This window comes from Fulmarus glacialis, unplaced genomic scaffold (assembly GCF_000690835.1).
Source record: "Fulmarus glacialis isolate BGI_N327 unplaced genomic scaffold, ASM69083v1 scaffold9646, whole genome shotgun sequence".
In the NCBI taxonomy this organism is placed as follows: domain Eukaryota; kingdom Metazoa; phylum Chordata; class Aves; order Procellariiformes; family Procellariidae; genus Fulmarus; species Fulmarus glacialis.
The window spans coordinates 38,977-50,719 of NW_009220018.1; the positions used below are offsets into that span (position 1 = coordinate 38,977).

The window sequence follows — 11,743 nt, forward strand, 5'->3', positions numbered from 1 at the left end:
TGCATCACTTTTTCTTTTTTTATTCTTCACTTATTAAACTCGACCCAATTTTTTCTCTCTTTAGCCCTTCTGATTGTCTCCCTGTGCCGCTGTGGGGAGTGATTGAGTGACAGGGTGGGGGCTTCCCTGCTAGCCGGAGAGAACCCACCGCAGCCGCAAACTGTTGTAGGCCATGGAAGTGCATTCAGAAAGCATTGCTATATGCTTGCTTCTGGTCTGCTATATCAGCTACATGTTTACCTGTTTTATTTATTATCAGAACCAGGATACAGGCTACGTGAACAATTGGTCTTGCCCGGTACAGCCATTGTATATTCTTACACACTTACTCCAGTAACCATCTGTGTGGCATTGCTTGATTTCTGCCATTATTTCACAATTCATTTTCATGTGCTGGTAACTGGTTTTCAGTAGTGGTTGGAGTCAGGGCCAGATCCTCACTCCAGGATCTACGGAGATCAGCTTTTCTTTATATAGAAAAACATATGAGTTCCTTATGAATGCCTCACAAGCTGCTCGAAGCCAAATTCAGAGGAGTTTTAACAAATTTACAGGAAGTTTTTAGCACAGTGCTAGGAACTTGAGAGAAATGAAATTGCTCCTTGTTTCAATGGAGTTTTACCAACAAAACTTACCTCCACTTAAACTGTAGTCAGCAGGGACTCAGGTCATTACAGCAAGAATACCCAGTCCCTTCAGTATAACTCTGTTTTTCATTTAGTTTTATAGCTGTGGTCATCTACATGTTCATCTGCTTTTCCTTATTCAGAAAATTCATCCTCCATATGGGATGGGCAGCTTTTGAACTGTCAAATACCTGCTTACCTATGCACTGGTTTTCTGTAGCTTTTGATACTCTTCATGGCCGATATGGTGGTGTTCTCCTTCGATGACAGGCAGCACGGTGCCAATCTGGAAGAAAACATTTGACCCCAGATCTCTTTTCATGTATTCTGACTCTGGTTTCCCAGCTGACATCAAAACCAGTAAACAAATCTGGTTAGTTGCTAAGTCGGATTGTCCACTCCCACAACCTAAGGTTGCATCTTAAGCTGCTACCCACAGTTGCTTGCCCTGTCAATGAAAACCACCCTGGAAATCAGGGAGAGAAGAGAGAAGAATGGATAAACCATTTGCCTTCCCAGTGCGGATGTAAGAGACTTAACCCGCTGAGATCATGGCCAAGTTTGGTACTTAACTCTGGATGGGAATTTAGGGACATTATAGGACATTCTCCCACCATCCCTCCCTTTCCAGCAACCCCATGAAGAGTGAAGGTCTTACAGGACCACTCCCAAGGAAACTCCAGGATAGTTGGGAAGATGTAAGGCTGTCTCAAGGAAGACCAGCACCTGCCAGTCTGCACTGATGAAGTTCTGTAGTAGTGAGACATCCATCAGCTTGAAGCACTGGTATAATAAAGATACTGGATATAAGGATAACGCTTTTCTGAAGGCAGCCTTAAGCAGGCATACTCAGTGGACTTGCCCATGCTGGAAAGGACTTGCCTTATCCTAAGAGCAATATTTAGGCTGAGGTGATCAGGCGTTGATTACAGAAGATGTGGATAAGAGAAGTTGTTTCTGGATACCCGATTCAGTCTATGGCTGGAGCAAGATCTTCTCCACCAGCCCCTTTACTTCTTTAGGAGGTTCAAAGCAGGCAGAGAATAGGTGGCTCTGAGACCTATAATGGATCCAAGAGGGCAAATTTAATTGTCACACTTGGATCTAGATTTGCACACACAAAAGTGGACTTAGATTTATGGTCTCGCCTTCACAGGATGGAAGGAGAATTTCAGTACCCTCTTACAAGAAGAGGAAGTTAAAACTGTAGTTGAATCTATGATTGTTCCAAAGAAGAGATGAATAAATCCAATCCTTAGAGGTGGAAACAGCTATAGAGTAAAAACACCATCAGTCTGCTGGAATTTGGCACAGATAAACCACTTGAGGACTGAGAGCTAAGTATCCTGCATGAGCTTTCAGAGAAGGACATCAATTGCTCCTATAATTGAAGAAGGCCCTAAATATTTCAGAGAAGGCAGCCAGAAGAAGAGGATGTGTGTGCTGTAGAAGACATACTTGGAGAACTATGAAAGTAGGCTGGGGGTGGAGCAGGAAAAATGGGAGACCAGCCATAGGCCTTGAAGGTCATATGGCGACCCCCAACCTTCCTACTTCTCCCTCAAGAAAAGGAGTAATTGGGGGAGAGGAAAGAGGAGTCAGAGGGTAGAACACTGAAGTAAATCTCTTACCTCCTCATCCTCTAGCCTCTTGTCCTCATCTGGATTTAGCAAGACAGCTTGAAAAGCAGTGAGGCTGCCCAGCTGAGAAGCGTTCTTGGCTGGCAAACAGCCTCTTAGACAAACTGCCGGTTGCTGCTTAGTTGGCAGTTTGAGGCATACTGCCCTGCAAAACAGGACTAAGGAAACTTTGAAAGCTAGGCATAGTTGTCATTCTTCTTCTCTGTAGAAAACGTATGCCAGAGCTTTTCTTTGGATGAGGACAAGGTAGTGACCTGGCACAAGGTACCTTCTTCATCCCCTCTTGGCATGCAAGAGAAAGAAGAAACTGTAGATGTTTGAAAGTGGAAGAGAAGAAAAAGGCACTTGGTTTCTAAAAAGACTTTTGAACGTCTGGTGAGACAAAAGCTAAGGGAACCACACATCTATGGTACAGACAAGCTATAGGTTTTCACAGGCATGGTGAGAACATGTTAGGAGCAAATGCATCTCTCAAGGAATGGGCAGCAAGTAGTAAGAACTTGCAACAATATTCTCACATCGAAGAATAAGTGCCTTTAAAAAGATATCCAACAGATTTTTAAAAATAAATATAGAGTGGCAAAATGGTGTTGCCTCCAGCCAACCTAAAATTATAAAATGCTAGTGACTCATATTTCATGATTTATGGACCACCCGCTTCTACTCTTATTGATGAAATTATTCATGAAAACAAAGCTCCAGCTAGATCAGCCTACTGGATTTACTCAATAATTTTGAGAAATGAGGTTTGGGTGTCTGCAGGAATTGGACTGGAAGTCCCTTTTTCCTGTTTAAAGAGAATAATATTTATAGCTTTAAATGCTATGTCAATTTAAATGTTATAATGTTTCACAATCATGTATTTAAACACAGAAATCTGTTTATTTACCCAAACAAAACAGAGGAAATGATTCCAGCCCTCAGGTTTTGAATTCTCGTTTAAATATGTGAACATCAGTCCACAACTTAGAGATGTTTGTGTATCTATGTACCTCCAAAATACTCATATTTCATAGGCTTTTTCACATTAATATTCACCAACAGTATCACAAAAGTTCTTTTTCTTTTACATAAATGTAAGCAACAGTAATTCTAGAAACACTAGAGAAAAAAAAGCATAGCAATGTCCACAGTTACAAGAAAAAGTGCACATTACTTGGTCACAATCACAGTCATTACTTGGAAAACTATATGTAACAAGTAGATATAAAATATCACTGATGCCTTAAACTCATTGTCAAAAACGGAATTACATAAAATTTTGTACATGAAATAAGGCAAATTTAGGAATGCACAAGAAACTTGTTATTCAACAAAAGCTAAACAACAGAACAGATAGTACAGTAAGCATAAACTAAAGTACTTTTTTCTATATACTTAAAAATAAGCCTGCCGTAGTGCACAAAGAAAACACCATTAATGTGTAATCAATATTATAAAATAAGAAATAGAGGGGTTGGGAAGAGTGGGGGAGGGGAGAGAAGAGTTTTATTATAGTTGCAGCTGCATCCATGTACAGGTTTTACCTAGGCCTGGGAATTACACAAATCATACCAGAAGTGTCAATGACCTTCCTCCGTAAGAATTTTGTTTAAATTAAGGAAAACAAAATAAACACACACAAGAGTGCAAATTTTCAGATTGTCACTTGCAACCTCTTAACATTCATCATCTACATCCAATCACAACTAGAGGGACTTGTATAGGACAGCAGCAGTGATCATGGAGTTAGATGAGCTCACCGTAAGAAATCAATTTATCTTTTTTTTTTTCTCAATGATATGTCTTTTTTAAAAAACCCTCAACTCTTTATTAATTGCTAATAAAGCTGCAATATATTACAGAATGGAGTTGAGAATGGTATGAATGCAGGAAATGCATGCTTCCTTTGGAAGGTATTCCATAGATGACAATTTACAGTACATGGGGGAAGAATTATCCAGCATCAAGAGTTACTCGTTGTAGAAAGATTATGAAGTTGGGGAGAAGGGCACAGTCAGGGGTTCAAGAGAGGAAGGGGGGACTTACAATAGCTCCTCAAAACATTTTCAGGACCAGTGAAAAAGTTTACCAAAGTAAAAATGAAAAATCTTGAATGAAAACAAAAATCTTTTGTTTTGTTTTTTATAAAAATTACATTTTTTTAAAATACAGGATCCTTTTAATTGCAATTGTGCCCTGTAGCAACAGGACATTTGGCAACGTTTTGCCATATACTGCAGCTTTAAGTCCAATGAGTCAGTATCACATTCCACTAATATTGCACTTGGATCTCGAACCATTTTTTTTTAAACCATCACAGCATCTTCTGTTTCCTCCACTTGTTAGAACGAGTTAATTTCTAGCCACTTTTTCGATATTTATGCTGACACACTAAAACAAAAGCAATAGGCTGGACACAGTAAAGTACCTCAGAAATACCAGAGGTCGAAGTTCACTTGAAGCACCTTAACACATCACTTTATGGATCAAGAACAGTGTGGCATTATGGTAATTAACTCTCCTAAAAGACTGTGCAGTAACGGAAGTGTGTGCTCTGGGAAATCAAAATGTCATTAGTGGAAACTCTGAGATAAGACCAGGCCAGTGTGAAGGTCACATGACTCAGTTCTGCTGCAAAATAAGGTTTTCCAGTTCATCTGCAGAACGCAATAAAAATGCGGCTGATTCTCGATACCCTGCCACAAGCTGCCTCACTGCGTTTATTTCAGTTGGACTCAGCTGGGGTCTAGAGCTTGAACTACTGGAGGATCCAGAGCTGGTTGCTAACTGCCTCTTCATACTGAGATCTGTTGGACCTGCAGATAACAAAGGAAAGGAAAAGAAGCTTCAGATCTGCTGCCAGAAATGTTTCACAGGTTTGTAGCTACAAATGCAGAGTAGCAAAATCTGCTCTCAGCTGAATGCCAGGGAGAAGTAGCAGAAACAAGCAATAACTGTTCAGTTACCAGTTGCTTTGACAGAACCATACGATTTATATTTATATATGACAGACACCCTTTAAGTTCTACTTATGTAACACGAGGGGCAAATCCACTGCCAGCAGAAAATTAGCCTCTGGGGCATATCGCAACAGTGTAAGTCACTTGCACCCCAACACTGCCTTGGGATCTGATGCTGGTGAGCAGGCAGAAGGTTCATCTCCTGTGCCTCCCCCAGCTCCAGCTGCCATTGTAGCCTTCATGGCAATCTGCACACTTGCAGTTTTTATCACAGAATATCAAACTTATGTTCTCTAGGTATCTGTTTTCACATTTTATGCTTCAATCAGCGTGCAGCCAGATTGTGAATCCCTTACAGATGTAGATAAATGGTCATTCACTTGACTAGCCCTGATGCCACGTGATCACTTATATAAATAGCTGGTCATGAATGAGATTAGGCTGGTGACAATCTGGCTGTTACAGTGAGGAGTACACTATCGTCTGTGGGGGCTGCATACAGCTGGCAATATATTGCAAGGTTCTTGTAAGGCCTGAACACTGACAAGAGAATCTGCAGCAATCACCATGTTGCATTGGCAGCTTCTGCCAATGTGCCTAGCACTTTTTATCAAAGAACATTCTCAAGACCATGTATGCTGTGTGCAGAAGACAGCACTCCTGAGGGCAGTCTGCAGGTTACTGTGATGGGCAAAACCATCTGCCATCATGAAGTTTGGCTTTGTGTGGAATTTCCCTGGTCGTTTGACCATAGTTATTAATTAGCTAAGATGTATGGTGCTTTGATGAGATGTTTGCATTTTCCACTTAACACAATATATTTTTTCTTCCTGGAGTGTAAATTTGAACAGGTAGAATTGGACTGAGGACTTTTTTAAACATAGAAGGATACAGATGGCAAGTATACCTATCAAGCAGTTTATTATGTGCAAATATGGAAAAATACTGCTCAGTCATTTTGACAGTGTGGCAAATCTATACCTCTGGCAGGCAGAAGATCAGACTAGCCTGATCTTAATGCTCTCCTGGAAATTGGGATCAAGTTATCCAAAGCAATGTATCTTGCTTTCCTATGAGAAAAATGTCACTGTTCAATTTCATCTGGACAATGTATATCAATATCAATGCCAAGGCTTTCTCAGCACTGGCTCCCTGGATAGACCTTGTTTCCTAAAAAGACTGGAATAATTTTTAAATTTAGCATATTCAACTGTAGACTACAGAACACACCAATTCATACTCTAGAGGTTCTCCTAAATAATCCAACTAGAATCACAAGATTCAATACCAGACTCGTTATCTTAAGCACTAATGGAAAGAGATATACTGATTTCCAGAAGCTGAAGTTCTGGTCATAAACCTCACTTATTTTTCTTTCTTTTATGTTTATGCAGAGATACGAAGAACGTGGAGATTGCCATGTCCCCACACTCACTGAAGTTAATGAAAATCTCCCCTTGAGTGAATGAAAGCAGAGTTGGGACTATGAAAAGAAACTACTCAAACAGAAAGGGTCCTATTAGATTTTATTTCCTACTACGTAACTAGCATGAACAGCACTTAGCCTTACAACTGCATTATCCAGTTTTACACAGGCATAAATGAACTGACTTTTAAATGACTTCCAGTGTACAAAGGATAAATAAAAGGACAATTAGCTCAGTGAATTTGTTTCAGTGTGACCGCACGCTGCAGGGAAACGATCACAGTGTGAAGAAGCTCAGAGGATATTTCTAAGTAAAATCTTAACCCAGCACAGAGAAAAAGGGTATACAAATCATAAAGCCAGCTGGACTGAATGGTTGTAAGAAGCCATTAAAGACTTCTATATTTATTGAGGCGGTAGTGAAAAAGCTACCACTGACATATTGAGGGCATTGTGTTCCATATGAACCTACTTTAACTTTTATGTTCTTTCCTTGACTCTTATTCATGTCACAGCCAAAACCACACACACAATATGTGGCAGAACAGAGCTGCTGCGGCAGAGCACATCTTTTTCTGAAATGAAACTGAAGGGCTTTTCTCATTGGTAATCCAGATTTTTAAGTGATTGAATAGTATAGTAAGTTTATTTCACTCGTAAGTAGAAAATACATAGAAATATGCTTGCTTACATCTCTGAGGTTTTCCTTACAAAAATTGATGACACAAAGTAAAAGCACCGCCCTGAAAGCAAAACACTGCTCTGAAAGGAGAAGACGTCCAGCATGCATAAATCAGTGTCACTCCTCACAAGTCTATAGGGTCACAGTGATTTACAGAAACTGAAGATCTGGCCCTGTATTCCTAGATGTCCAGATTAACTATCATGAGGAAAGTTTTTTAACTCTTCAGAGTACATATTTTTGAATCCCTGAAGGTACTAGAAATAAAGTTTTGTGCAAATCTGGAGTCTGCATACACAAGGAACCATCAGGACCCAGAACTCCTCCTGGTCTGGGAGACTCCTGTTGTATACAGAGTTCGTGCATAGAGAGGAAATAAGAAATCTCAGATTTTAACTTGCCCCAGCTACTTCAAACTGCTTGATTTTTTTTATTTCTATATACTAGGAAAATAAGATTTTACTTCACTCCCCAACTCCTGCCTTGTACTTAACAAGTGAGAGTGCTGTCCTCCTTCCCCTCAAAGAAAAGGCCCCTGAGCAAAAAAGCAAAGAAATCCACACACAGAGAAAAGTGTTCATAGCTATGGTTTCAGGACAGTGAGTACACCCGTGCCTTTTCAGGAAGGGAAGCTGCATGTGCTGGCAGAGAGCTGAACAGAGAGAGAACAAGTCATGCTTGATGCGGGGATAGGGATTTTAGTCCTTCTTTTAATTATGTTATGTGACCCCTACACCTCACCTCCAAAGCTTGCCTGTGACAGCCCAAGCTTTATATCTGGGAGAATACCTCACTCAGAGATTAGCCCCAGGATGTATTATATTGGTCTCAGCTTTTAATAGCTATGATAGACACTCACTGGCAGTATTACTTATTCTTAACGGTTGTCCAGGCTGCTATTTGCTAAAAATACTATACTTATTCGTAGGTTCATCAGTCATACCTGGTCGTTCAGAAAATAAAGAATAAATGCATCTTATTCCTATAGTGTAAATTTTTCCTGTGTAATTTTATGAAATTACTATTGAAACACTATAGAAACACGGGAACCTAAATCTTACTCATAAATATCCACCACATTTCTTTAACCAGACAAATCACAGATATTCTGAAGGCTTAAAATAGCTGGTTAAGGTAGACACTTCATGTACCTTTATCTCCAGAAGTCATCACTACAGATGACTAAATCTGGAGAAAGCTGAGCAGCTTCACCACCATTTCTTTTAATAACTATCCTTACTTTAAATAGAACTATTTCCTTAGTGTACTTAACATTATTTATTAAGCTGCCAGTCTTCACAGGAACAAGGAAGTGTATCATTATACAGAGGGAAATCTGAATATTTTTGCAATGAATTTTGCAGTGTCAGGTTCCTCTAAGGTGATACTGCACATTTTAGCATACTGCTTCCAATCCTGGAGTATTTCAGGACAATTAAAAATCTTGACTGCAAACATTATCAGGTTCCACAATGGCTGTGTGTGCAAGCAAAGATTAAGCATATATTGCAGAGATGAAGACAGGATATTTATTTTCATTTATTTATTTCTCTTAGTGCATACTACTATAACTCACAATTGTCACCTCCCATGTTTTTCTAACAGCACAACATTCTCTTAAGCAGTGGGGTAAACAAATTGCTGAGACAGATCCTTTCTTTTATAGTCTTTCAGAAAACTGAAGTATTGTTCCTCTGCCTCTTGCCGAGGCTACCTGATTGACACTTTAACGTGGGAATATTTTCAATTTACCACCTCAGTCCAGTTACATAGACCTAATTTCCCCTGTGAGGTGAAACTGTTCTTGTTGGAACCACATCAAGTTGAATATGAGAACTCTGAAAACCCACTCTTCGTGTGCTAGACAATCATTTATCAAATTAGCTGCTAGGAATATCTGCCATTAAACACACTGTGGGACAAATGGCTTTTCTGTAAATTGCAAGACTTAAATGGAACTAGTTATTGCCTCATGCACTACTCATTAGCAACATGATTTACATCAAATTCCAAAATATGGGTCAGATGTAGATGTGCTGTTACTGATTGCTTAGAAATTATCAACTGTCTCGGCAAAAATCCCTTAAGAATTGTATGCTGTCACTGGGTAGCTACCAATCTTGTAATTAACAACTACTGAAAGAATAATAAATATGTCAATGACTCTTAAAATGGTTATCACTATTGCAGATAATAATTTAGAATAATGAAATAATTTTTAAAAGCTATATGTACTTAAGCACCTATGCTTCTACATTTTCATTAATAGTTAAGCAGCCTTTTTCATCAGTGAAGATGTAAAAAGCAATGGCACTTATTTATAGAAAAATACATTTGCCCATGCTTTGAAATCTCTCTTGTGTATCTTTTCGGCTGCACTTATTCTCCTCTCTCTTTTTTTTCCCCATGAGTGGCTTGTATGTAGTAGAATCTCATGTACTCCAATAAAACTAAAGAGAAACAACTACCAAAGTATGCTACTTTTCCCAAATCAGATTATTGCAAGAATGTTTTATTGTGATATTATACATCTGTCAATGCTTCTTTTCCTCCTGCCTTCAAACAGAGAGCAGATGTGCCTGAAACTATTGTTTCAAGTGCCAGGAGATCTCAGATCAAGAAAACAGGGACTAATGAATTGGAACTTTTAAGATTCTTTCTCCCTTCTACACCTTTCCCTCTGGAAAACATACCTTTAGCTAGTTTAGATAGCAGAAAAAACTGCTGTGTTGCCTGAGGAAAGAGATTGGAAAATGCCTATAGCTGCTGAATATCATACATTTTCAACAATCAGCAAACACACTGGTTTGTGATGAAATGATTATGTGAGGTCCTCCAGTAATGTTTCCTATCCACCACAGGAGATTAATTATGTGGCATACACCTGTCTTGCCTTAACGGCTGTCTCCTGAGCTTTGTGCAAAGGTAGAAAAGTAGGATAATGCCTATATATCCACAGATATTCCATCTCCACTACTATGGTGGGAGCAGACTAATACTTGCATATGCCATGTATCCGATAATTTGAAGAGGAGGAGGAAGGGGGAAGAGGAATGTGGGGATGATCTTAATATAGAATTCAGCCAGCACTTCCCAGCGAGAAATTCCCACCTTTACCACAACATAGGTCAAACCATTTAACTTCTCACAACCCCACATTTTGCCTTTTTTAAATGGGACTAAACACACTCTCCCAGGTTCCTAACTGTATCAACTCTTGTTCTGTGTCTCTTCATGCCCCAGGCTCCAGCTGTGTTAGAGGCAAGCTGTTTTGTCTTTCCTCTCTGTCTCCACTTTGATTCATCAAGGTAGCACTGAGAACTGTGCAAGAGTAGAGGTATAAAGAAGAGCCGGAGAGAGCAACAACAGCAAAAATCCCATTCAACCCCTACATCGTTGCCAGCCATGCTGCGGGTAACCCAGTCAGCACTTTAAGAATTAGCTACATACTGGATATTCTCAGCTGGACTTTTTTTTTTTTCCTAGTTTATTGCCAAGAAGCCTCTAATGATCATGTTAATGCCAAGATTTTACAGGTTACAACTTCACCAAATTTGAAGGTGCGGAAACGAGGCACCCTCCCTACTGTCACTTGCGAAAGTAAACAAGAGTGCTCGGCCCTCCTCTCCCTGCCCCAGAGCAGCATGGCCATGCCGATCGCTGGGGCTCAGCAGCATCAGCTCCGCAAGCTTCCCTCAGCTACCCCGTCATCTTCATCAGGGCTGCACTGCCTGAAGGACCAGGAGGCAGAAGGACCAGGAAGGCCAATTTGTATGTGGTAAAGAGGCCTGGCTAAAGCGGGGAACGGCTGGGAGAGTGCAGCCCTTCTGGGCCTCTGGAAGGGAGCAGCAGGGAGAGGTGAGCGGTGTGGTGGGAGTCTGGCAGCTACCAGCTGGACCATGGGGCCATCGGTCATGGTCTTCAGACCCACCTGCGGGAGAGGAGGCTGAAAGAGAAGCCTGCCAGGGCTCAGGATTTGCTTGCTTCTACATATTTGGATTCAGCGGGAGGACTCACCTGAGCTGGAAGGGGACTGGACGTTTGTGGTGCCTGGGATGCAGTGCTGAGTTGTGGCTGTGGTGGAGGTAGGCTGCAGATCTGTGTAGAGAAACGGAGACACAACAGCTGCTTTGTCTTACCGTCACACGAGGGCATGTCCTGCGTGGCCAGTCTGCCATCGAGTCTGAAACACCCTCTCTTTTTACACACACAAAGGGAAATGACTGACATTTCTGCCTAGAAAACCAGGCAACGATGCAGAGGAAACAGCCCCAAATCACCTCCAGGAAACCCAGCAATGGCAGAAACACCCTCCACACCTCTTAGGGAAAATGGACTTCAGGAAATGAAGTGGCTGTGGAGAGCAAGACTCCGACAAGCCTGTCCTGGCTTCAGAGAGTGCGGAGAGGTGACAGTCATTGGGCGGG

At 40.7% G+C, this 11,743-nt stretch overlaps 1 protein-coding gene across 1 annotated transcript in view; it reads right to left on the bottom strand.

Moving 5' to 3' along the window:
- Nucleotides 1–3,128: 3,128 nt before the first annotated feature.
- The window catches only part of LOC104078810 (nucleolar protein 4-like), a 56,012-nt gene continuing 47,397 nt past the window's right edge, over nucleotides 3,129–11,743 (bottom strand). Inside the window, exons 6-7 of the mRNA XM_009580591.1 lie at nucleotides 11,334–11,414; nucleotides 3,129–5,064 (exon numbers count right to left, since the gene is read on the bottom strand). Coding sequence (XP_009578886.1) covers nucleotides 4,871–5,064; nucleotides 11,334–11,414 — 275 coding nt within the window. The 3' untranslated portion in view covers nucleotides 3,129–4,870. The remainder of the gene's footprint in view (nucleotides 5,065–11,333; nucleotides 11,415–11,743) is intronic.